This window comes from Temnothorax americanus, unplaced genomic scaffold, assembly GCF_048541705.1.
Source record: "Temnothorax americanus isolate GAGA-0224 unplaced genomic scaffold, ASM4854170v1 Scaffold9, whole genome shotgun sequence".
In the NCBI taxonomy this organism is placed as follows: domain Eukaryota; kingdom Metazoa; phylum Arthropoda; class Insecta; order Hymenoptera; family Formicidae; genus Temnothorax; species Temnothorax americanus.
This window is the reverse complement of record NW_027509812.1, coordinates 2676937-2702777: the sequence shown is the minus strand read 5'-3', so window position 1 is coordinate 2702777 and position 25841 is coordinate 2676937. Positions and strand designations below refer to the sequence as shown.

General features: G+C 41.9%; 2 protein-coding genes across 7 annotated transcripts in view; one reads left to right on the top strand and one right to left on the bottom strand.

The window, feature by feature from the left end:
* Positions 1-25841, top strand: part of LOC143908059 (synaptogenesis protein syg-1) — a 356526-nt gene that overhangs the window by 116721 nt on the left and 213964 nt on the right. For 5 of the 6 annotated variants that reach the window (XM_077425339.1, XM_077425335.1, XM_077425336.1 and 2 more), the window contains one exon: positions 12974-13012. The exons of the other annotated variant lie outside the window; for it this stretch is intronic. In XM_077425339.1, coding sequence (XP_077281465.1) covers positions 12974-13012 — 39 coding nt within the window. The remainder of the gene's footprint in view (positions 1-12973; positions 13013-25841) is intronic. 6 annotated transcript variants of the gene reach the window in all.
* The window catches only part of LOC143908061 (uncharacterized), a 217848-nt gene that overhangs the window by 123954 nt on the left and 68053 nt on the right, over positions 1-25841 (bottom strand). The window lies entirely within an intron of this gene.

Sequence of the window (25841 nt, the reverse complement as noted above, 5' to 3'; positions counted from 1 at the left end):
CTTTTTGAAACGATAAAGCTTTCGGGACAAATATCCATTATGCAGTCGCTTCAGGGACTCGGATTTGTCGATAATATCGCACCTCTAACTTCTGCCACCTGCGGAGGGAACTTTTATTAAATTTACATACCCGCTGTGTTCCCGGCCTTTATTTAAATTGGCAGTCGAATCGTGCACAGGGGAGTGTTAATATCGTATCGCGCGGAGGAAAAACAATAGCGAGTCCAATCAGCCTTCATACAATGTCGCGGCGGAGTTGAGATAAAATCGAATGAATCGTAGCACGTTATTACCCTGAACGTGATTACTATACGAGAGTTTATTTTGTAAATCTTATTTGGACGTCGGAATAATACGAGAGCGGTTTGTGCGATGTCATTTTACGATAAATCGTGTCGTATAAGTCGGATTAATTTGATGGACATATCGCGAAAGGAATGGATTAAATTTTCCGCGTATCTGCCCATGTCTCTTCATCTGCGCGAGTAAGTAGCCTAGAAGAAGCCTCGGTGTTATCAACGCGCGTGCGGCACAAGTTTCTTCAGGAATAGCGCGGGGCGCGATTAAATTAGACACAACCCCGTGAGAACGCATAGATCGGCGATACAGAGCCGGCGGCGACGTGACTGGACTCGGGCGCGCGATGAATTTTCAAGATTTATCCCCCTCGTCGTGGAGGTAACCGCTTAATCGAGTTAGTTAGAGCACGGTAGAGGGGGGGGGAAGGGAGGGAGGGAACGAGATTTTCATCGTACCGTTCGCAGCACGTTCGAGCTGGCCTTAATTACGATCCCTTCTCGGCGCGGTATCCGGTGGTAAAGACGGCCGCGGACGCTTTTAGACAGAGAATGTTGGATTAGGTGTTAGCTTCGTGCCGCTCGCTTACGCTTACGTTCCGCCTATGTTCCGCGCTTCCGTTTCTTGCGTCGAGGAGCGCGAGGCGTACTTACCTACACCGGCCTCGGCAACGTGAGACCCGGCCTTTGAATCGGTATATCGTTTCACCGCAAGGATATCGCGTTCGCGTTCGCGTTCGCCGTAGGTGAGTCAATGCGTCGTCGCTCGTGCCAAACCTGGAACTCATCTTCTTACCTTTGACAACGATGGCGAAGATATCGCGATCTTGCGCGTGCGGTGACAACCTAGCTCGTCAAGTTAATACATTTATATTGACGGTAAATTTTTCAATTTATGCCTGACAATGTTGTTTCGTTTCAATTATTACATACCTATAGCGACGGGAATATATGGAAAGTATTTGTACAATATAGTTCTTTTCTCTGAATAGTTTTTTGTTTGTACATTACAATGGAAACGAATTATAAATTAAATAAATACAAAACTATGAGGATTAAAGTTGAAATATTTTTCGAAGTCATTCTACTGATGAAAATAACATCGGAAAACGGTTGCATCTGAAAACGTGCAAAAATGCGATTACGATACAAATATAATATTTTTCATCAATGTCGTCGATATTTTCAACAACTATAGCATATACACATATAAGAATTATCGATGCGATAATCAATTGACACGGAGCATTGACTTATAACCGTTACGTACGTAATCACAATCGAAGATGAATGAATCGTAATGTAGTTTCCATAGAAATGTTTAAACGGGAAGCTTTAACTTTGAAAAGAAGAGAATTAATTTTTCTTGATCGATACAACGACACAAGTGGACCGTTGAGAATTGAATCACCAACGCTTCCGAAGCGTTGTTTTCTGTAAAAAAAAAAAAGGTGAAGAAAGCCATGAGCACGCCCTCGGATACAGTTCCTCTCGAGGACCACTCAGCGACCGATCGAAAAGGCGTCCCTCTAGATTTCACGGTCCCTTCGCTACTTCCTGCATTGTTACTTGCTCGAGGTATGCTCTCTACTCGTCTTACACACCGGTGACCCTTCTTTCTCTTCTCTCCCAGAGTTTTCCTTCCATTTTACTCTTTTCCTTACTCCCCTCAACCTCGTGTCTAGTCCCCGCTTGATCTACCGCGATTAGACCGTGCCTGAGAGAAATTATACGTCATAATGATTCTCTGACGCTGTTTCCGCGAACATTCACGGCTGCGCGCTGATTGCTCGAATCCCCTTAAATTATGTCCTCAATTTGATGGTCGAAAATACTAAAACCGATCTGGCGATTTGACCCTTAATCAAGACAGTTTTGGTGTTTTGTTTCGAGATACGACTAATATCCGGTTTCTCGTGCTTAATTTCAATCTTCATCCAATAATGGGTGCGCCGTTAGCACGAGCAATTATTTATCGACGAGGTGAGAACGCTGCTCGACTCGGATGGGCCGATTAGAAGGCTTCGAGCGGTTGCCCAATCTAGACAATCGTGAAGAAACCGCACGTCGTATAAATCGATCACCTTTTGAACGATTAAAGTGAAAATAATTTGCAGGTATCCGATATCCTCCGAATATCCTCTCTGGCCGACGAGAGAGTTTTGCTCGTAAAATGACCTTTCAACGCAGCCCGCCCGTTATTTATATCCGTAAATTGATAATCAGATCCCATCCGCGCCGTCCCTATTACCCAGAAAATTGATTCGCCGGATTGTATGCGCTCTCGGATATATATATATTTTTTTTTTCAAAACTTTCGTCCTGCCCTGCGCTGCGCCACCCTCGTCGCTGACGAAGTTCCTGATTGGCAAGTCCTGGCACTTGCGGATCAATGGTGATTTAATTAAAGATTATAACTTGACGAAAATTAAGATTAATCGTGCCCCATCTACGGACAGAAAGGGGCCGTGAGTGGCTGGGCGCGGGTAAGGTGAACGAGGGCGTTTCGCCTCGACAACCTCGCGGCCAACGGCCTTAATTATACGAAGAGCGACGGAGGACCGGGAGCTCAACGTCGCCTCGTTGAGGCCTACCATGTCAGAGATGAAACGAGGTCGAGGACAAGAGCGCGTATTTTTGCGCTCTGCAACGCTGGGAACGTTATTCCCGTCGCTTGAAAAAAAACGGGCGAAAACGCTTCCCGGGAAGTATCGGAAACAGCTATGCCGAAGATAACGATCGAGGTAACCGCAAGTAATCGAATATTCAACGCGGGTAATCGTCGGCGCAAGTTGATTTTGTCACTGACAATGAGTTTCGACCGGGAGCGGCGCAAACGTTGAAACACGAAAGACAAACAGTATTAAATTCCATAATATCTCCGAAATGTTTTTTTGGGACAACCCCTGTAGCACTGTTGAAAAGCATGAAAAATGAATTTATATTTCTCTGGTTCAACCAGCCTTTCAATCTTCGGTTATTTCCCGACAACTTTGTTCACTTCAACGTATTATACCGTATGCGTTATTACGATACGATAAAATGGGCCAAATGTATTATACAATATTCCACGTAATTAATTGGCTGTTCACGGATAACTGGATTTCGATAGCGCCGGCATGTAAAATCGATGGACGTTTGTAAAATTTGTGTCACACTAATTCTGGATATTTGGTCATTAGTTGGGTAGCCCTGTTTTTACAAAAGATACAGATAACGCTCCCGAAATATTTATTTCACGTTTGTTACAAATATTAATGGCATATTTGAAATGTTTAATAATTAGCGTTGAAAATGCGCATTTTGAAAACTGTCCCGTAAATATGAAAGTAATATTCAAAATAAACTAAAAACTGAAATTAGTTTAAATGAAACTATTAGCAAGACGCGTCTAATGTAATTTTGGCTAATCGCTCGAAACTTACGAGTCAGTTTGATACGACAATTCCGTTATTACGAATCTTTTAAACAAACGTTTAAATGATTCGTATAATAACGGAATTGTCGTATCAAACTGAAATGGTGGACTAATGAAATGGAATAATCGCCGTCGAACAATCGATCTTAGATATAACTCTGCGTCCGTCGCTTAAGAAATCCGCGCCCATCGTTATTGATTCGGATAAAAAATCAATAAAAAGTCAATTTAACGAACGGTCTGCTTTCGTGAGATAAGAATGAGCGGAACGTGCGATTTTCCGGGATAAAATTATCGTTAAATCATTGACAGTAAAGCAAGGGAACAAAGCGTTCGTGCACGATGGCGCAAAACGATCGTAAACTTTACGACAGCTTATTTCAGTTGCGAGTTCGTGCGTTCGATCGTTCTTTACAACATCGCGGCAGAGAGAAAAGGGGGAGGAGGGAGGAGGAGGTCTCCTCCAGTTCTGTACGGATTCGCTTTTATCTGTCGTCGCTCGGAGCGACGAACAACTGATTTCCCATGGAAAGTCGTACTTGGCGCGATTAAGGGGCAGTGACAATCGGTGACAATCGCCGTGTCTAATGACATTTGCTCAGCCAACAGCGCGACATTTGCACATGCGCCCTCCGCTTTACGATAGCACACGGTAGATTCCGCATACGATTCTCGGTTTTGTTTTCGAAGGGCAGCGCGCGCGGATAAACTTTTCGGGACAAGAATAACACGCTGTTTTCATAGTCAATATTGTTTTTCATTGTCCCTGTATTTGTTAGGCGCGTTACTAAAATAGTCGAGCAGGTTACCGGGAAACATTTGTCGCGTTTATCGCTTCCATGAGTCTTGTTCGGAAGAGATTATTTTTATGTGTCTTGTCGCCGCGCGTAGAGAGCTTTTGCGTCGCGAAAGTATCGTGCGAATTTGATATTACGACGAATATACATGTAATCACGCGGAAAATATAATTAAAATTAAATATAATATTCCTGGATATTTCGGCAAAAAATGATTCCCCGCGGGGGAAGTTAGCCGTAAAAGCCGCGTAAATCAGACTGTGAAGGATTTACGATAAGTTGCTATTAACCCTAGATTTATGTGCCCCACGTCAGCCGGTTGTTTCAGGTCGCTGTCGTTTAAGTCCGTCGAGGTCGTCGCGAAAAAGAATCGCCTGTCACTTCAATTAAGCCGTGATTGCGGTAGCGTGTGCTGTCCCGACGGTAAAACGTGTGTGTTTATCAATTTAAGACAAAAACTACGCGAGCCAGTCGGACGAAACTGCGCGAATCAGTCGGACGAAACTACGCGAACGCGGTTGCAACAATGGCCGTTTTTGCGCACGAGGCAAACAAGCTTTTGTGAAAATTCTAATTAATCATTTGTTCGTACGGGGAATAAAAAAAAAAGAACGAGTTCAACAATATGCTTTGTACCATTCAAATGTAATCTCGCTTGGGTTCGTATCGCATATTTTGCATTAATATGATTATTTAATGTTTAGAATCCGTACATTATATATAAGAATCTTACAGTAGATTTAGCGTTAAATCCGATCGACATACCCGCAACACAGTCTTTGTCAGTTTGTTAAAGAGTATAAAAATAAATTGCTCTTAAAGTTCTCTCTCTCTCTCAAAGTTCTTCAAGTACAGCCTTCAAAGTAAAGTCTCGAAAAGAAAGATTCGTTCGGTCGTTTCTCTCGTCTACAGGCGGGTTGATCGATTAGACGTCGAGACGGTGGCGGTTTGCCGTTATATAGTCGATATTTATGAAATTTGTCCATTTACAATCAGCGCAATAATTTCGACAATGGTAATTCTGTGCTAACGTGCTCGTTACGAGAGAACAGCGATTCCGGATAACCGTGACGTGAGAGTGAAACGCTCGTTTTTAGTTCGCGATATCGTATTACAAATGAAACGAGGCTCGTTTATAAACGTTAAATATTCGAAGTCATTCGAATCCGTTGAATAAAGAGTTTCCATTGCAGATGTATTTATGCGGATGTGCATGGTTGACGAATTTCAGATTACCATTCGCGCCGGTCATTGTATGCATTTTACGCACGCATCATAGCGAATATAACGCATAAAATAAACCCGCGACGTACACGATGAAACGCACGCCGGACTGGCATGACGAATTAATTATTAACCGAACAAACATTTCGTTCGCCTTATTGCAGACACGTAAAATAATTATTGCCCCGTCATTACAGAGCAGTCGCCATTCCTTCTCCTCGTTTTTAATATTTATGACTGAAAGGACATTCGGGACGATGGGGTTCTCCGGGACAAGAATCCCTTATGACAGAACAGCCAGTGCCGTTTTCCATTTCCGGCTTCCTCGTCACATCTCATCCTCGCGTTCCATCCGCATGCCCCGGGGCATATATATCGGTGTACTCCACTTAAATCGAAAAACTTTGCCATTTGGCAGCGCGCGAGTGGAATAAACTGAATTGAGATAAAATGATAGCCGTAGATACGAGTTGGGATTAGAAACGGTCGAGTTCAAGTGGCGTGGAACTCGGGGGCGTGACGGGGTAAAGAAGGATAAAGAGGGACGCAAACCTCTCGGCGGTTTAACCTTCCTGAAAACGAAGGGCAGCTATCCGTGGCTCATCGTGGCGGCCGCGAAGTTCACTTGTCTGGAGGATTATGTTCGACGTACTTTATATATACGTACGCACCCCCTCACGGGCTAACGCGAGCGTGAGCCCCGAGTGTTTGAGGAAAAATTCAGGAAAGTACTTAGCCAAACGTGAAATTAACTCTACGCCCCCTTCCGCCGATTATTGTTGTAGCTGGCGATGCGCCAACAGCGGAGACCCGCGAATGCCTCGTGGTGGATCGCCGTCGGATACGTTCGATCGCGCCGCGATCACGAAAACGCCTGGACGGATGGGTGTTGTGGGAAAACGACGGATATATGAAAATTACGCGTCGCGGTCGACGCCCTTTAGAACGTGCCGTCTATAAACTCGTTTCGCATGGTCGACGACGAGCAAAGACATCGCGTGACCAACATGTCGTCAAGGGCGCGTCCAACGCGATTCTTACTTCTAATATTTTTGTGTGTGTGGCCGCCTGCCATTTTTCACATAACTTATCGGAGCATCTGGTGTGAAAAATGTGCGAGGAAACCGTGCATTTTGATAACGGCGGCGTGCAAACTTGCATACGTTAATGACCGGCGAATTTTATGCGCTTGCAAACACACCCCCGCGCGCGCACGCGCTCGCGCTCGCGTACGTGCACGCACACACGCGAGTCAAGGTTAACTAATTAATAGATTAATTACTACGTGCCTGTAATGAAAGTTTTACCTTTATCGGCGGCCGTAATTTGGCGAGCGTACTAATGAAATTTCTCTTAATATATCGTGCATAATCATTGATTTCTGTTGCGGAACAAATCTGTGGGAGCTATTGATACAACGGCAAAGTGAAAGGTAATTAATTAAGTTGTGTTTGCGGAGCCGTTCGCTGATTGATTGCGTGGTCTTGCGTGAAATTGGTTTACACAATTATTTCGCGGAAAGAAATTTAATGCGCGCGGTCGGTGTTCAATCGCTACGTTTTGCTGTGTCCGTACATTTTCTCCTTGATAAATCTGATCTCTTTCCGTCTCACATAAATCGAATATACGCGAGGTATACACACCCGCGCAGAGATGTTTATCAAATAAAATGGATATAAATATAACAATAAAATGGATATATTATTATTATATTGGATGCTTATCAAAACAAAATGATCGATAGCGAAATACGTATTTTCACTAAACGCATCTCTGTGCTTTTATTCGGTATACGGGCACGTTATTCGCGCCTCGATAATGCGGCTTCCTAATAACGACGTATAGTGTACGGTGTACGGTGGATAGGAAGTAACGCACGAGAAAAGTGACGCGAAGTGAGTTTGCCGCGGCAGTATCATTAATCAAAGTTGCTCCCAAGTGCGAGCCGGGGCAAAAGGTTGGAAATTATCGAACTTGCCGGCGTGAGAGCCGACAACGTCGTTGTTGTGGTATCGACACGTCGATCGATCCCCGCCCGGAGGAGCGAAATATTTTCGGTGAATAACAGTGATCGAATTATCACCGTCGCGGTCGCTTTTAATCGAATCATCCAGGGTGTCTGCGGATGGCTGGACGACGAGCGTGCCGGGGCCGGGGGAACGGCCGCGGCGAGGCGCGAAGAAATCTCGTACTCAGCGCGCGCTTTCGACGCGCGCTGGCGAAAGAATTGTCCTGCGACGCCGGCGGTGTTCAAGTAGTAGCAGGTGTGACACACTCGAGGCGGGACAGCCAACGGTCCAACGTCTCATAGCACTCGCTGCGCGACGCTTCCTTCCGACCGGTAGAGCATATGTACTTTCGTAAATGCGTTTGCATCCAGTGCCAGATGGTGCAACCTGCATGCTTATGTGTATATGAGTATAGTTCGCATAAAGGAACGCGCGCAAGAGACGACTTACTTTTGACGCATCACGTCGTCCTCGTTCATCGTGTCTCGCTATAATTCTCGCATGCTGTGCCGTTGTATCCTACTGCTTTTATTTGGCCTGAAATCCCCTGAAAATCGGAATGATTATTGCCTGCCTCGCGTTTCGTTCATTCGTGGCATGACCTCCTTGGATGTACTTGTGTTTGCGGACCACGAGAGAGATATATATGGTATTGTTAATTTTATTTGACGACGCGTGTTACGCATATATATAGAAATACGGGATCGATATATTTATTCTTTTGCATTTTTCAATCATACCGTTGTGATATGTCTTTGGTACAGTTTTCGCAGCAAATGACAAAATAATTATTGTTATCATTCTGTTTTTTTTTCTCATCTGGCATCAACCTGGCATTTCGCGAATGATTTTACAGTCTGTCGCGTTGCGTTTTACATTTGGCCTTTATGACTCTATTTCGTTACAAACAAAACACGAAAATGAAGGCGAAATGCAACGCGTAAAGTGACAAGCTGCGAGGTCGCTTTGTCGAATAGGGTCGAGTTATGCGCAGTCGCAGACATACTTTTCGCACGCGAATTAGTTTTCAATCACCCTGGCATCGGTGCGTTTATGAAACATTCCGTTTGAAAGTACAGGTATAATAAATGAGAACTTTCAGATAGCGAAGCTATCGCAAACGCACGGTGTCGCAACTGAAACTGATTTGTGCGCGAAAAAGCGCTTTACTAGATGCCTGATTCGACGGCTGATCGTACATAGGTGTTGTTCTACTAAATCTAACAATAAGTGATCAAAGACGTATTAGTGCCGGCATGTGTTCGTCATAACAAATGCAACGACACTTTGCGTTTATATGTATCGGTTTATCGATTTAATTTTGTTATCCTTCGATTTCTTGGCAAAAAAACCTTACGAAAAGGCTGCCAAGTAGCGAGCAATGAGCATATAGATAAACAAAGTTCCACGGTAAACATTGCATATTCTTCTATACCTTTATTTTTTTTACACCAGCGATGCAAACGAATACTTGTTATACAAAATACTTGCCTGGCATTTTTTTACGTAATTAACACTCAAACATGAAAAACTCTCGTGACGAAACTCCACACGACGTTACGTTTGTCGCAAACACGACAGCATGTATGGAACGTATAAATGTAAACATTTCAAAATTTTAAATTACTTCCTTACATTACTTCCTTAAATTACATTCCTGTATCACAAAGCTACACAGGTAATCACATATCGATTGTTAGGTATGTTTTACTAATTAAGCTTCCAGTAGTAACATATCTTTTCCTACAGCGGGATTTACATTCGAGCTTACACAGCTTAGGAACGACAGAGAAAGAGAGGGAAACATCCGGAGTGATCAAAGTCAAATGTCTCTTGTGTGCATCCCGTCTTTCGTTTGCTGCGTAGTTCTCGATTAACATCGAATTAATTTTTCCTTCCTCGTTTGTCCGTTACGCCGGCAGCTCGTCGCGCGCCTTTTGCGTCTCTCGCATTCTCGCCCTTTATTTCTTTACTTTTACGAACATTGACTACTGTCTCCCGCTCTCTTTGTCTCTCTCTTTCTTCCTCATTTGGTTTATTTCTTCCCATTTCTCTCCCTCTTTCTCTATGTATCTCTCTATCTCTCACTCTCATTCTCTCTTTCTCTCTCTCTCTCTCTCTCTCTCTCTCTCTCTCTCTCTCTCTCTCTTTCTCTCTGCCTCTGGCGCAAACTAGTCGAGGCAATAAGACGAGAGCACGAGAGTACGCCACCTGTTTCCAAGTGTTATGAGACTTTCGGGCCGGTCACGCCTATGTCTCTCACGTATACTTCCGTAACTACATATGTATAACACACAGCGCGGACAAGAAAGCGCCGCACATTTGGAACTCTCTGCAACCTTCGCTGCACACCTCTGTTAACACCAACTTCCGCCCATCTTACGCCATCGTCACCACACTTTACTCCCGTTGGATTCCCGAGATTATGTTGTCGCGGCAAGGACGTCCTTTAACTGGCTCTTCCCACTTTGGCCACCACCAGGTCACTGCCAGCTGTCCCGGCAGGATTCTCGATTAACGCTTTGACTGCGGCGTATCTCGTTGCGCCACTTAAAAATGAGATTGGCGTTTGCTTTTCCGCTGGACACTCCTCCTGCCTCTTTTATTCTTGTCGAATACTACTACCAATGTCCCATTTTAATTTTGCGTCAAGAGATACACACCGACTAGAGATTCGACGTGTAACGGGAACGTTGGGGGAGACTCGTGTCTTTAAACAACAGGTAAGACCTCGAGTTTAAGATGTTGCCCACGCACAGCTGTTCTCATAACATTCAGTGAAGTCGTATTACGGGGAGCGTAATAAGTATCGATCGTCGCTCAGGGTTGTAACCAGCTGTGCGCACGTATTTATCGCCGGCGTCTGAAATCTTGAGTCTGATTTATTTCCCGCGAGATATATCGTATTCCCGTGAGAGATCGCACTTAGCAATTTTTTCCTATTTATCACGTCGCGTAACCGACGCCGCGTAGCCGAGTCATTTCGGCAGCGTTGCTTTCGTTCAAACAAGTTTCAACGATCCGCCATTTTCCTTACCGCAAAAAAGTAGCCCGGAGTTCTTTCTTCCCCTCGAAAGCGCGTTTCGATAATCTAATTTCTAATATTATAAACGCTCATCCGACATTTTATTTCTATTTCGTGAATCTTTCATGTCGCTATTAAGAAACAATTTCAGAATAATCGCGAGCTTATCGAGAATCGTTCATCCTCGTAACGTCCGCAAGCTACAATTTTTCGACAAAAAGGTTTCCATCCGCTTTGCCGTTATCTCGGTGTACCACTTACAATGGGGCCATTATCCATCGACTTTCTCCCACGTATAAGTTACCACGTAGCGCCACCGTAGCGATAGTAATACGCTTCTCTGTATGAACTACCGTAATGCCGAGTGGAACAAAGCGTAGCAGCAGCGAACGGATGGAGAAACTTAATCTTCCGGCGAACGCGTTCTGCAATGTAATGAATGCGAATAATACAGAAAGGGTAAAAGGCACTCTCTCTCTTTCCCACCCCCGTCGTTATCAGGTCTCTTATCGCGGTCGCCTGGTAAATTAGAAACTCGCTGTATTACCGGTACGGTTACGACGTAGATTGCGCGGAGGAAAAAAAATCATAACGATACTTATATCCGCTTCGCGTAGCGACACGTTACGACTTTTGCGAGAATCGTTGACGCGCGCTGTGGGAGAGATACCCCGTGCGAAATACCGTATATCTCTATCACTTCCGTTATTTTCACACGCGACGTAACCGTCGGCGCATTCATCTTTGATAGAGAGCGGGTGATGATCGCTTTACGCGCGCCGGTAGGAAAAATAAAACCTCCGGATGTACGTACGTTCGGAAATAAAGGACAGGATTTATTATGCAATATTTCGCATTCGTGCACGCGTACCGAGTCGGCTCCGCAACCGTATGTAAACGCCGGCGTACAAAGAGCAGTATATCACATGTTTACTGCATTTTTTTTAACGCATCAGAAAATAATTGAAACGACGAGCGTACCCGCGAAACATCGTTCGACGCGAAACAGAAAGGGATCATCGGTTTAACATCCGTAAAAATATGTAGATGGAAACAAACACGCCGTATATCTCGCCGCATTCTCAATATCCGCGGCGGTGCGCTCTGGCTTCTCTCCCGACAATCGGATTTAACGCTAAAATAATTATACTCCCCTCATTTCGTTTTTCATCTCGATGCGAGAAGTTAAATACGACGTGTTATCCCCGCATTTTCATATCAATTTGCCAGAAATTTATTTGCGCGCCCGCGTCGGACGTCCATATATTTCGTCGAACTAAATTTACGGGATTGAAAAAAATACTTATATATTGTACAATATATATATATTTGTCGCGGTGAACGCGTGTACACACGCGCCCTGTGTAATGACACGTCGCCCCTCCCCCTTCTCATCCCTCCGCGATGCAACAATTCGCATTCATTTCGTGCCAATTTCGCCGCGTTGAATAAGATCGCACGATCGCGCGTTCGATTTGAGCTGGTTTAAAACCGTGCGGTTGTATAGCGAAAGCGTAGCCGGCTATTCGTCAGTCGACCGTGCTTTCGATAGCGGCTAATCGCGGGCGAAAAGCGGGTTTGCGGTGCAAACTTTATTTCGCGCTCAACAGCCACCACAATACATTCCCCCCGATCGCACCCTCCACCACCGATAGTGGCCGTGAAAAAAAAAAGTATATAGCAGACTGCGCGACTGCGGGGGTGTCAAACGGGGAGCAGTTTTGTTTTCGGATTCGCGATCGGGCACAAACGTTCTCTCTCCGTACAAACGCTCGCAGTTATACAAGCAAATATGTGACGTTATCGTCCGTCTAATATTGTTGCGGATGAAAACGTTTGGAATCCGCTCGGTCGTACTCGCGAATGTTAAAGATTTGTTATCTGCGATAATTTGTTCTTCTCTCTGGATAAAAGTTACAAAGTAAAATTTATGATACGGAATGAAGAAATACGTCGTCGATTGGCTGTCGCAACGAACATACTTGATGCTCGATATGTGACGAAGGGAGACTGATCACGAGTCAATGCGATTCGTACCGCTATCAAGCATCGACGCGCGTTTGACACCCCGATAGTTTTCTCCTCATCTTTCGCTCTCATGTTGATACTGTATAACATAACGTCTGCCACTCATTACGGTCAAGTAGTTGTTCCTTTTTGTTTCTTCTATGATTTCTTATGATTTATATATGTTTTTGTTACAGGGGTCCCGCGAACATTTTCGGCTAGGCCTTACCGAGGAGGTTGGTTCGTTTGTTTGGTTTGCAATTAGGATTAGTCAGTAGATTTTTTTCTCTAAAAGCCCTAGTCCTCTCCTTTTTCTTTCTTCTTCACGCGTATAGACTTCGCTTTTACATACATAATACTCGTCTGTCTTTCCCCTGTATTCTTACTACTACTACTACTACTACTACTACTACTACTACTACTACTACTACTACTACTATCTCTTTATATATATTATATATATCTATCTATATTTCTGTCTTTCACTATCTACCTTTCCCTTTATTCTCTTGATGCCTCGATCGTCGCTCGACCATGCTAACACCAATCACCACCTTTGAACGTTACTAACCGTAGCATATATATCTATACATACGTACGTGCAGACTCGATCCTTGCATATGTGTACTTAGACTCACACGTATCAAGATGTATGTATACGCATATATATGGATATGTGTATATTCGATTATATACCGATTGATTTTCGTATATCAAGCAGTGTGTGACTTCACCACCACTCCGACTCGATTGACACCGATTGACTTGTTCTCTCTTTCTCTCTCTTTGTTTGTTTCTTTTTTTTATTACTTTTTTACGTTTGTCGAAGGTCCGTATCTCTAGCTTTAGTTGATCGATGTTTAGATATGTGATGATTAAGATATGTCCTTATCTGTGCGTGCCTTGTCAATGCGCGCGTCTCCCCCCCTTTTTGTGTATGTACGTGTTCGTGTCGTTACGTAGGGATGACCCGCAATCCCGTCATGTTTGATCGTTCTGATTTATTGATACTCAATATTTAGCTGTAATGATGAACATTAGATAGCCGATTGGATATTTAGTCTTAATGTTTTTTCTCGAGAAACTACTGCACAATACCAGAGAGACGAATACACCTGTCCGTATGCTGCTTTGAGACCATTCCATTGATCGAACCATTACTATCACACCGATGTTTGGACTGAGATACTCGAGAAACGTGACTAACGAGCTCGCCACCTAAACATTTTTATCATAATGCATGAGAACTAATATTTTATTCATCAGGTGCGTCGAATGAACTAAAATGAAGCTCGGTGAGGAGGGAGGGACGGCCGTCTGCATTGCTGTCTGTCTGCGGTAAGATACGCGACCACAATAAAGTAGACAAGTTTTATTTCAATGTACGTTACGCTTCGTTAACGAATAACGAAGCGTGGCGACCTGCGTCCGATATATTTTTCTTGCTTTCTTTACGAAAATATTATTTTCACGATGATTACGATAATTGTGTCGATAATATGGCACGCTGTTATGAGTTGTCCGCAACTCGATGACTGCAACAAATGATAATGTTTGTTGCCATTATCTCGTGACATGGTAGAATATTTTTCATCCGACATTTTACAAATTATTACAACAGTAGCGGCGCATTGTAAATTGTTATTGCACTGCAAATTTATGTCTCTGGTACTAGACACAATTTCCACTTTCCTACAACGATCGCGCAATTTGTCTAGTAATAATCGTCTTAACAGACGACCAATCGCGACCAATTGATATCTCTCTATACTTTTGGCATGAAACGACCAAACGGATTAGTGGTCCAGACGCACTAAACCGATAACGCAATCTTAAAGCCACCTTCGAGACGACCGGTAAAAAGTTACGTCGCGAAGCGGATCTTTACAACGACGTGGTTTTTGCCGGATCGACGTCTCGAGTATCGAGTCTCGTCTCATGTTGTTTCGAAAGTTGAGAGCGGGATCTACGACATCCGTCGATGGCGCCGTCGATGGTGCCATCGATGGCGAGGGATGTTCGCCGACGTACACTGTACATCTCCTACGAAACGTTTTCATGATGCAACCTCGAATACAGAATTTTATCGCGCGTGAAAGGCGCGAAATGCTTTATCTGTTTAGAAAAGATTCAAATTGGCATTGCGATCTCTCCGCTTCGAGGAGAGAGAGAGAGAGAGAGAGAGAGAGAGAGAGAGAGAGAGAGAGAGAGAGAGAGAGAGAGAGAGAAACAGAAGAGACAGGAGATTGACTGAATATGCAATTTTCACAGGTTTCTGACAGGTTTTTACTGCGTCAATCCACAGATACGTTACTCGTTAACGTCGAATTGTTATTCTAGTTAACAAAATATTGGAATTCGTTATGTGAGAAGATATAACATATGCGGCACGTCAAATAATTGAGTCTAGTTTCGCATGAATTTTGATTCGAATTTGGAGTCTGCTAATTTGCGCGATAAATTTTATTTCGCATTGCATATTGAGTAAAATATAACGCAATAAAAATTGTGATGGAATTTTTGTAACTCCGCCGGGGTATTTCATTAGTTCGCCGTTATCCGGACAAATGTTTCATCGTCGCTGAACAACTTTTGCAGCGATTTAAAATTTGTAATAACTGTGCGAGAAAGCAGATGGATCCGTCTCGCCGCCATAATAATGCCGCGACCTTATTCGGGGTCCTGAGATAACTGCACCGGGGCGCGGCGCAAAGATCAGAATAATGGTCCGTCGCATAGCGGCTGCATATTAAACGTCATTAAATTATGGGTGGCCGCCTTGGATTACCTTCCGCTTACGCTTATAAGCCGCCTCGGTTTTACGAGGTAAGACGTACGACCGCAAAGATGGAAGGGCGGAGATAAGGGGTTGAGAGGAAGGATGGCAGACATCGAGGAGGCGGCGGATTATTCTGATACTTAAAATACGCTCCGCGGGAGCCTGATGATACTACAACTATGAGACGGATATGAATGCGTGGATTAGAATGCCACTGCAATAAATGTAAACGCGAAACTTTTCACCGCGCTGCAATAATGACAGTGGTCTTTTATAATTAAACGAATAGATTTAATTGTCAGGACCGCAGTGACATTCCTGCATAGATACGTTTCGGAATTAGGCAGGAAATTGACAGTAATTAATGCGGAATATTACTATCATACGTGAAATTAGAAGTAGCTCGTGGATAATTATATTTTATTGTACTGCGCGATGTAATCATGTTATAATTCGTACAACTGTGTGTTCATACTTTTCGGTTAATTTTGGCAAATTACCTACGGTCGCTTTTCTATATTAATTTATTCATTAATTAAATCGCATGTGTGGCCTAATCGAAGTGCAAATTATAATTAGACTCTTTTGTAATAGTAGATTATGATGTGGTTATCCATTATTTTGTAGCATCAAAGTATATTATAGGAATATACGATATTTGTAGTTTTATAATACATTTTTATAACTAATCACGGTAATATTAAATTGATGATATTAATTGTGTGTGAATCTTTTTTTCAAATATCAAAAAATTTTTTAGTTATAAAAATATTTGAAACTATCGAAATAGCAAATATAGCCAAAGTATAAAAAAATTGTTTAGAATAGAGATATAAAATGTTCCAATATTTAATGACGAGTTCTTTTGTCAATTTGGACTTTGTTAGTGAAAATATTGAAGCGTTAATTATTCAATACCATCAATTTCGACATAAACGATCGAAAAGAGAACTTTTAGGAAAAAAATTTCAAAAAGCTAAATAACAACATTATATTTTACGGTGGAATTTTAAGTAGGATTTATTTTAGCAGAATTTTAATTTGAGGTTTAATCACGAAGATATATAATGTAAAAAATTAAAATATTACAATAAATAATGAATCTCTGCTAATGTTTTTACTGAGGAAAGATTGATTTTGCTAGTGATTCCGTCTCTGAAAGGATATCGGATGATTTTGTAAACTCGGTATACATCATCGTTAAATCTGCACGATATCAAAGTGTATGAACTTATCGAACATCACTATTTTATTGATGTATAAGAAGCTCCGTGAGAAATTTTCGTTTCTCTCAGGAAGACAATAATTTATTGAACATTGCACGTGGATACTATACTATCGATGGTTCAGAGATGAGGATAATTGGACCGTCTTCATCCGAGGGAGAAAGAAACGTAACTCTTCGCAGTAAACGAAATAGCGGTAGAGTAACTTATCGAGAATTTATTAATGAAACGAACGTCTTCCCCCTCGTCGCGAGACGTAAGATAGGCGCCATCGGGAAGGTAAACGAGGGACGAAACGAGAAAAGAGCAGCAGGAAATAGTACAGATTTATTATGCGTTCTCAAGGCGAGAGTGACGTCGAAGCGCCGACACCTGTGTCCGAATAGGCTTCGTTCGCTTCGCTTGCCGTTGGTCGGAATATCGGGGTTTGAGAAGCTACAGGTTCGTCGTACGGATCTGACATCTTCCACGGAAACTCCGGCTTCCGCGTACGGCTTCTCGTGTACGTCGCGCAGTAACTTGCTCGATGAAAACTGCATTACCGAGTTACGAGGCGGCGGCACTCAGGCTCGGACAGGTGCAGCGGCACGCATCGCGCACACACGCGACTGCGACACGTGTGCGCCCGACGGGAGCGGCTGCTCGAGCTGCTGCCTGCTCCGACGACGACGTTAAGAGCGAGGCAGGAACATCGGCAGACAACACGGCCGCATTGTTCCGGCGGGCGAAATTCACTCTCGGAGATTCTGTCAACTCCGATCATCGTCGTGCCGAGTTTGAATAATCTCTCGGCTGTGCGTTATCCCATGTACAATGCGAAGTCCATCGCGATAAGCGAGTTTAATTTACGGACGAATAACGCGCATGAAGATATTAAATTGGATTTGCGCCGGACTGCTTCCCAGTGATTTTATAATACAACAATACCTGCGGGAAAATATGTTTCTTTTAGCGGAGTAAATGTTGCAAAGTGCACAATGTCGTGACTCGTGTAACGAGTCACAATAAACGCTCATAATACGGTGCTATAAAGTTTTCAAGTCATACAAAATTTCAACGATGGACACAAAATATGTACGTTAGCTAATGGAGCAATGCGCTATTGTATTAAGCTAATTTTTAAGTGTAAAACTGCAGTTGTGAACAAGTTATTTCTATTATATTAGCATATATCTATTTAAAAATGATATTTTTTTCTGAACGAAAAATATAAAATTTGATGGAAAAAACGTCATTATTCTCGAGAATGGCGTTATTCTCAAAGAGAATCGGTTATTTAATTTTCATCAATTTTGCATAGAATGTCGAATGTTTGCTTTTTATATTTATACGGAGATAAAACACGTGATTGTTAATCGATAATCGACGAATCGATAAAAAATAAAATGATAGTGTCTATGTTTGTCCCAACTAATGCCGAAAATATTTCTTTATTCGGGTCACATATATTAATATGGCTTTGGATCGGAAAAATACCAAATGGAAACAAAAACGATATACAAAATATTTTTGATTTTGTTTTTTTGAATTAAAAGATAATAACAGAAAAATATATTAAAAAATTGTTTTTAATTTAAGCTACCATTCAAACACTAATACATATTGAACACATATCTATATTTACGGAGAAATTGTAACGATTATCGGGTTGCACGGCCAATAAAACTGCACAATAATTCTTTCATCGGAGGGAAAAAATATCCCTGATGGGGTGCGCGTCCTGTCTGTTGTAGGTATTATTTCCTTAATAAGCGACGCGAAACTTCGGTCGATATGGCAAAACTTTTCTTAGCGGTACGCTCCCCTTTTTCCTTCCGCGAAAGGTATGCGGAGGGACTCCGCGTATGAGAGCGTTTCCCTGGCGGAGCGGTTCGCGTAAAGCGTGCCATCGACAAATCATCCAAAGGGAAGCGCGTTGCTCTGCCCGGTTCCTCTACCGTACCTATTCTCCGTTCGCTGCCTACCCTACGGACGATTTGATTTATACATCGGTGTTGATTACAATTGATTTTAGTCCGAGAGCGCAGGTGAAACCCGGCCGTTGTACCGGCAAACGGACGTCGCTTCATTGTCGCGCGCGCACGTACGTTGTCTCGCTCTTTCCGTTGCACTCGTGCGCGAACTGCGAGCGAGTGTCGCTTCTGCACACATGCATGGACAAACGGGACATGCCGGTGATTTTTGGAGTATCGGCGACAGGCGCGCATCCGAGAAGTTCATAAATCATTTCTTGAATATCGAAACGTCAGCGCGCTTAATTTCCCAGTTGTATACATTTTTACGTGAAAATTTTATCGTGAAAAAAAAAAAGAAAAACTAGAATAACCGCAAATCACGATAACCTTAATCCTCTTCTATATTTACGTTATTATCGGTGATCGGGATATCTATCTAGAGTGACAGCAACTTCTCGATTATCACTGTACGTTTACACCCATCTTCATCATCTATTTTTGAGTTAATTGCGAACAAAATTCAAAAGCTATCTGGAGATGATAGTTTTCGTGTTGATTTATTTTGGAACACCACATTGTCATATACCAGCACGAAAAGAACGGTTTTGCTGAAGTATATCTAAAAAAGCTAGATACAGATCTGAAAATAATTTTGTTGCACCATCTCAAAATAATTATGTAGAACACTCAAACTGATTGCTAAAATGTCGAAATTTTTTACAGCATTATCATCAGCGACCTATTATAATTATTTTGATACTTCAGCAAAACTTCTGTCCGTGTGAGTTTGTTATCGTTTTAAAAACATTTTGGCTGCCGATTTAACAGATGTCTGACTCGAAATCGTCATAATCTATATTTTTCCGTTTTTGTATTCGCTTTTGCGTTTCGTAGCTTATATAGGTATGTATACGTAGGTATTCGCCCTCGCAAACATATGAGATCGTTCGACGTAGCACGACGTTACCGTGCTCAACGGGCGAGTACGTGATTTCATTTGTGATACCAACTCACGATCGTTCTACATCCGCTGGAAATATGGGGCCTCACGTTCGTCCGTTGCCGTCGCCGCCGCCGTACCCGTCCGGCAGGGCACGGCACACGGTATGTTCCTGCACTCCATAAAGCACGCCGCACCGGGCGTTTAACACGGAGGAATCGGCGCGTGAAGGACGCTTCCTAGATTTATGTGCACCTTCGGGAGTCACGCTCAGCATCGAAAGTAGGCACTCGGCTCGATCGTTCTTATTGAGCGACATAATTTCCGCGGCAGACAGCATGTTTACCAGTCTCTCACGTGCGTCGCCACGCGATAGCCACCGTTAAAAGGTGGTCGGCGAACATCCTTATGACTCTGGGATGGATTAAATCGAGAGTCATTCAATCACAATCGAATTCATACGCGACCTGTTCGTCTGCTGAGCAAACTTTACGAATTCAAATCGAATGAATCTTGCAGACGTCGTCGAGCACAATCTTGCTAAGCTGAAACTGGATTCTGTTGATATTTTAATCATACGTGCTATTTGTACAAACGTCGAACACGTCCGAGAACGGTCGTTCGCGCAACGACATCTCGTAAATAGCTTTTATTGCTCAAATATCGTTCCCCGACGTAGAATAGCGTATTTCCGCGTTCGGTCGGCTGCAAACGCAACGGCAAATTCATTTCATTGCGATTTGCCATCTGAGAAGCGTATTCAAAGCGAATAAATTAATACTCGCTCGGTCGCGAGCAGTCGCCCCGATTTTCGTCGGGCGCAATTTACTTCTGTCAGTACGGTCGCGGAACGCTTTATTGAAGCTTTATACGCTTAACTTTTAATTTTACTTCGCTCTCTGAACAGCCGTCCGATACAGCTTTGCTCGCTGCAATACTTAATGGAACAACATTTTTTTCGCGTTATGTTCGCTTCGACAAGGCTGAGTTTTATTGCACGAACGTGAGCATTTCCGCGATAATGTTGAAGAGGACGACTAAAGAGTTCGATGAGTGATCGGATTGCTTAATAGGTATAGTACTGGTCCTTGAGAAAGGTAATTTGCATCTCGTTATCGTCTGAAGTTCTCTCGAACAAGCAAACTTACCGAATCCGCGCGTATCGACGACGCGGACAAGGACGGAAGCTTTATCGTTCGATTTCCGGCGGACCACGCACCCGACGCGACTCCCCCCTCGTTTCCCTTCCTCCTTCCTCCTCTCGTCTAAGCGCCTCCCGCCCGACGTGGCAGGTACCCCGATAAGTGTTTTCTTCGGGGCGAATGATTGGCGGGTGAATGCCGCGCGCGGCGAGAATTTCCATCACAATGCCGCTCAAGATACATACCCGCCTAAAGGGGTGTGCAAAATAAGAGGGCGACGAGCTCGTGGCCCTACGAGCAAAGGTATCTTACCCGGGTAGACCCGATACGACGCCGGAGGGTACGAAGAGAGAGGGACGAAGCTGGATTCTCGATGGTTGCGCTCGAGTCTCGAGTGCTAACGCGTTCTTATCCCTTTCTGAGTGTCTGAGATGCTCTCAGTGGCGGACAACGATGTTCCTACCTGTCTGTGAGGGTGAATCAGACGGAGGTTGGGCCGTGTCGACTCTCAACTTGGCCCAAGAACACTCAAATGACCGGCTATTGTGCCTCGCTAAAGGGCTGAAAGGCTGACCTATCGGCCGGCCGGCCGGTCGGCGGATGGACGGATGTCCGTCCACCCCCTTAACCTCAAGTTCGGATCTCCTCCTTGGGTCCGAGGCACGGAATTTTGTGGCCAACCTTTGATTTCAAGCCGTTGAATCTTGCTACGCCAGACTACGCGCTCTTTTTCAAATCCAGCTTCTTCCTCCGTAACGGATTAAATTAAAAAACCGTTGGTGTAACTTGATTTTCAAAGTTTTCTCTTTACGTACATTTATTAAGATATCATTATAAAAGATTGAAAATCAAGAAAGTTCTCAAATATCTCGTAAAAGAGCGTTATCACTTTTAAATCATATCTATAAAACTCTCTAAAGTGTAGAAATTTTTATATGAGTATGTGAAACTTCATAATATAAAAAAATCGAATTTTTAAGATCTGTGCTTTACTCTTTATAAAAAAATAAAAGTTGATGTGAAATTGCTATTCAAATAGCATTAAAGAATACTTCAGCATATAAATAATTTTCCTATTAAAAATTATTTTCTGTTTTCCAATATTATTCTATTTGTTCTCATTACTAATTTCTTTAAATTTCTTTAAACTACAATTTTAAAGTTAAAATTTGTGATCGCTTTTGCGTGAGGAGAATAATTAGAAAATTAACATAACATTGTCTATTATATATCATCAACGTTATTTTAGTTATATAGAAAAAAAATTACATTTTGTCATAAGAATTATTTCGACTGATTTTTCTGTACCATGATTTTGTACAATTTTTTTTATTCATCTTTGATGTGATTCGGTTTTGTAACGAACTATATTTTCTTCCAAACTATATTTTTTTTTATATGCGACACTGATAAACTTTTCCACTGATCGTGATTTCCAACTGAGTATAACACGATATTCATAATTTGATAAATCTGTCACGCGATTTGGGGTATTGATAATGCTCTGGTCACCTTGCTATTACGATTCGCGTCGATGATCGATTTCGTGCACCGTTTAGCGAGCTGCTATTGCAATTTTATGGCGCTCATGTAGAATTCTAGATATCGGATAACGGGATAGGTTTGTCTTCTCGTACAATGATTTAGCCGACACGATGCAGCCGGGAGATAACCCAGTTTCTACTTTGTTAGTTATTTCAATCACCAAAATGTTTGATGTCACTGATAGAAATAGAATTTACAACAAGAAAATTAATGCTTTTATAATATTTAGTGTATTATTCTCGTTACATTTTTTTCGCAAATTTATTTACGGATATTGAGAAATTGGAAATCGATTTTTAGAATATTTAAGTAGATGTCATTCTTCCTACGTTATAATTTACTTTTTAACGAAAATAATATATTCCAACATTCTATAACATATCTAATTTTAACATTTTTTTTACGTGAAATTCGCGCAAACGTCACTGTTGATTTTATTACTTATTTGCTTTCCTGATTCTTTTAATGAATAATGAGAGCAATTATTTATTAAAGAAAGGTTATTTATGGTGATTATGCTGCATACTTATTCTCTCTCTCTCTCTCTCTCTCCTCTCTGTCATATATATTATATCATATACATTAAGGCGAAATTAATGTATCAAGCTGTATCTTTCTCAAGTAGTAATAAACAACGCTCGTAATACCAGTATTATCGGAGTTTTGTGAAACTTGTTATATCCGCTTCCGACTTTTTTTTATTTACAACGACGGTCTAGCTGTACCTACACGGCGAATCTAGTTTGCCCAGAGAATACACAATAAGCTCTTCCGGTTTACGATCGAATCTGGATACTATATACATATACAGAAATCTCTGCAGCTCTGATTGCTATTTACTGACGTTCGATCGTTATATTTTTACGTTTGCCGTAAATGTGCGCCGATGTTTTAGACTATTAATTAGTATTAAATTAGCGCTGAGGAAACTTGACGATAAGTTTCCACTGGATTATGCGGCGAACCAAAGATTAGTTAAAGCAAGTTTCTACGTATATTCGATTTGAGTATCAACGGACGGAGGATACGAATCTGAATAAGCTGTTAACCGTACGGCTTAGGATTATGCAATGTTCCTAGTACATTCTCTTTCTTCATCTCAACATTTCGTAGACGTGGAAGCCTTACGCAACTAATAACTTTTATGAAGTGTGCGTTTCCATTATTCCGCCAGGAGCGAGATATTTTAGTCTTTGTGAGTTCAGTCTTTTCTTCGTTATCGTTAAAGTTTCTGGAACATTTGAACAACTGCACGTCGCGGGTTTGTTACGGTATAGTAGCAGTAAAAGCATTGCGCATAGGTAAAATGGTCGCGATGTATGCAAAGAAATGCAACAAAGTATTGAAAACTCGACCGTCTCGTTACGAATGGAATAACTCAAGGTTTCCGCTGTAGCAGAGAGATAAGTGTAGCCGGTATGTGTGCGATGAAACTTTACAGCGTTATGTTATTCTAATGCAATATCGACACACTTTTGTGGAAACGTGCGCGGTTCATTATTCACTTCGCAGCCACGAGGACAGGACTTCTGATCGAAAACCTGTCCTCTTGCGCTAGGATGATCTAATTAGTGCTTTTGTCTAGTGCAGAGATATAGAGCGACGTCCCTTTAAAATCGATATTAATAATCTATCCCTCAGATTGCCGCGCAGTTCATTATGAACTCTCCTGATGCACTTTTGACCAGGCCATTCAATGGCCTTGTCAGTCACTAGTTCTAATAGTGTGCTGGTTCCATTAATTACCTCTTTTGTGTGATCGTTCAAACGTACACTCAAACGTACTTTGATCGAATATTGCATTAAATCTGAATTCTGGACATCGCGATAGAATTATATAATTTTATTACACATATTTCTATTTCTTATAAAATGTAAAAAAAATCAAAGTGTTACAAGTTCCATCAGATTGTTATTAATATTAATTGAATCGGTAATGAAAAGTAATATAAAAGTAATAATTTCGTAAAAAATTATTTTCTCATAATTAGTAATTTATGTTTATTCTACAAACTGCACAGTATTAACGTTTCATTTTTTACTCCTGCGCGATGATATATCATATAATCTTCCATCTCCTGGAAAATCCTCCAACTGCATTACTTTTCGTAAGCGAAAATCATGGCAGAAAGCTTCACCATTAAGCATATATTGCGCACAGTGCGGCTTATACCTACATATGTGAGAGCTACGTTTCAGGTCACTTAAAAGATATAAACGTAAAGTGGGGCACCTGAAAAGTGTACGCAGGTACGCACCTTAATGTTTCTCTCTGATTTAATATAGAAAAAATAAAAAGGAAAAAGATATAAAGCTAAATAATTTACGATTTATATTATCATAGAATTTTTTCGCGAAAGAAAAGATATATTGCTTGCGTGATTTTTTTCAGAAACATGAAATTGGGAATTTGATGGAGATTAGCAGATTATTAATAACCTATCCTGTGATTAATTGATTAGATCGAACCTGCTTCATTTTACGTTCACCAACGACAACGGGATGGGCGTGTAAAGTTGCCGAGATATACGAGGATTAAGGGACGACCGTGGTACGATTGTCTGTTAAAGGATACTGATCCTAGCTGTAAATTGCCGCAAGTCCGCGACAGGACTCGTGTACACGTTAACCAGAACTAAAGCGTTGGACGTAGGGCGACGTTTCGTTGTCACGCAACCGCATGAATCCCGCGGGAAGAATCTAAGTCGCAGAATTTCCGAAAACGTGTCAAGAACGTGTCATCAGGAACTCTCCGTATTCAAATAGTAGCTTACTCCTCAGAACTGACGGAATCGCGAATTACGATTAGTAAGTCTGATTGCGTGACAAAAAGCGCTTCCCGGTACTTCACACGAACTGCATTTACAATCTAGAATATATGCAATTAGGATTTATCTACTTCTTTTATTCACTTTTTTAGAAGATTATATATTGCCATGATTTCTTTGTAGATAATAATACATTTTTAACAACTTTTTTTTATAATACATTTTTTGAATACGTAAAATGTACGTTGTTATCGTACTCGAGTATATCGGCATAAAGAAATTATACGTCGTCAGAGTCAAAGAGCACAGCGGCGACGTAGAGTATGTCGCTAATTACAAGATCGAGTAAAACGAGGTTATATCGATCGCGTGACTGCGTTATATATATCTGAAGCTTATTCGGGTGAGACCTCGTTTTGAAGATTGAACAACTTAAAATATGGTGCAGATTTTACACTTGCCGACAGGTGATTGACACGACATTTGACATTTCCATTTGGAGTATCAAATTACAATATTCCGGTTCTCATTAGCCTACAATGGGATAGTATATTGGTTTTAGCGACAGACATAATCAGTTGTCTGAAATACCATTCGATTCAACTATTATTTGATAAGAAAGTAAACTTAATAATTATGTTGAATAGAAAGGAGTGTAATGGTGCAGATATAATTCGTTGTTATTACAATCGCGAGACCTCATTCTTATT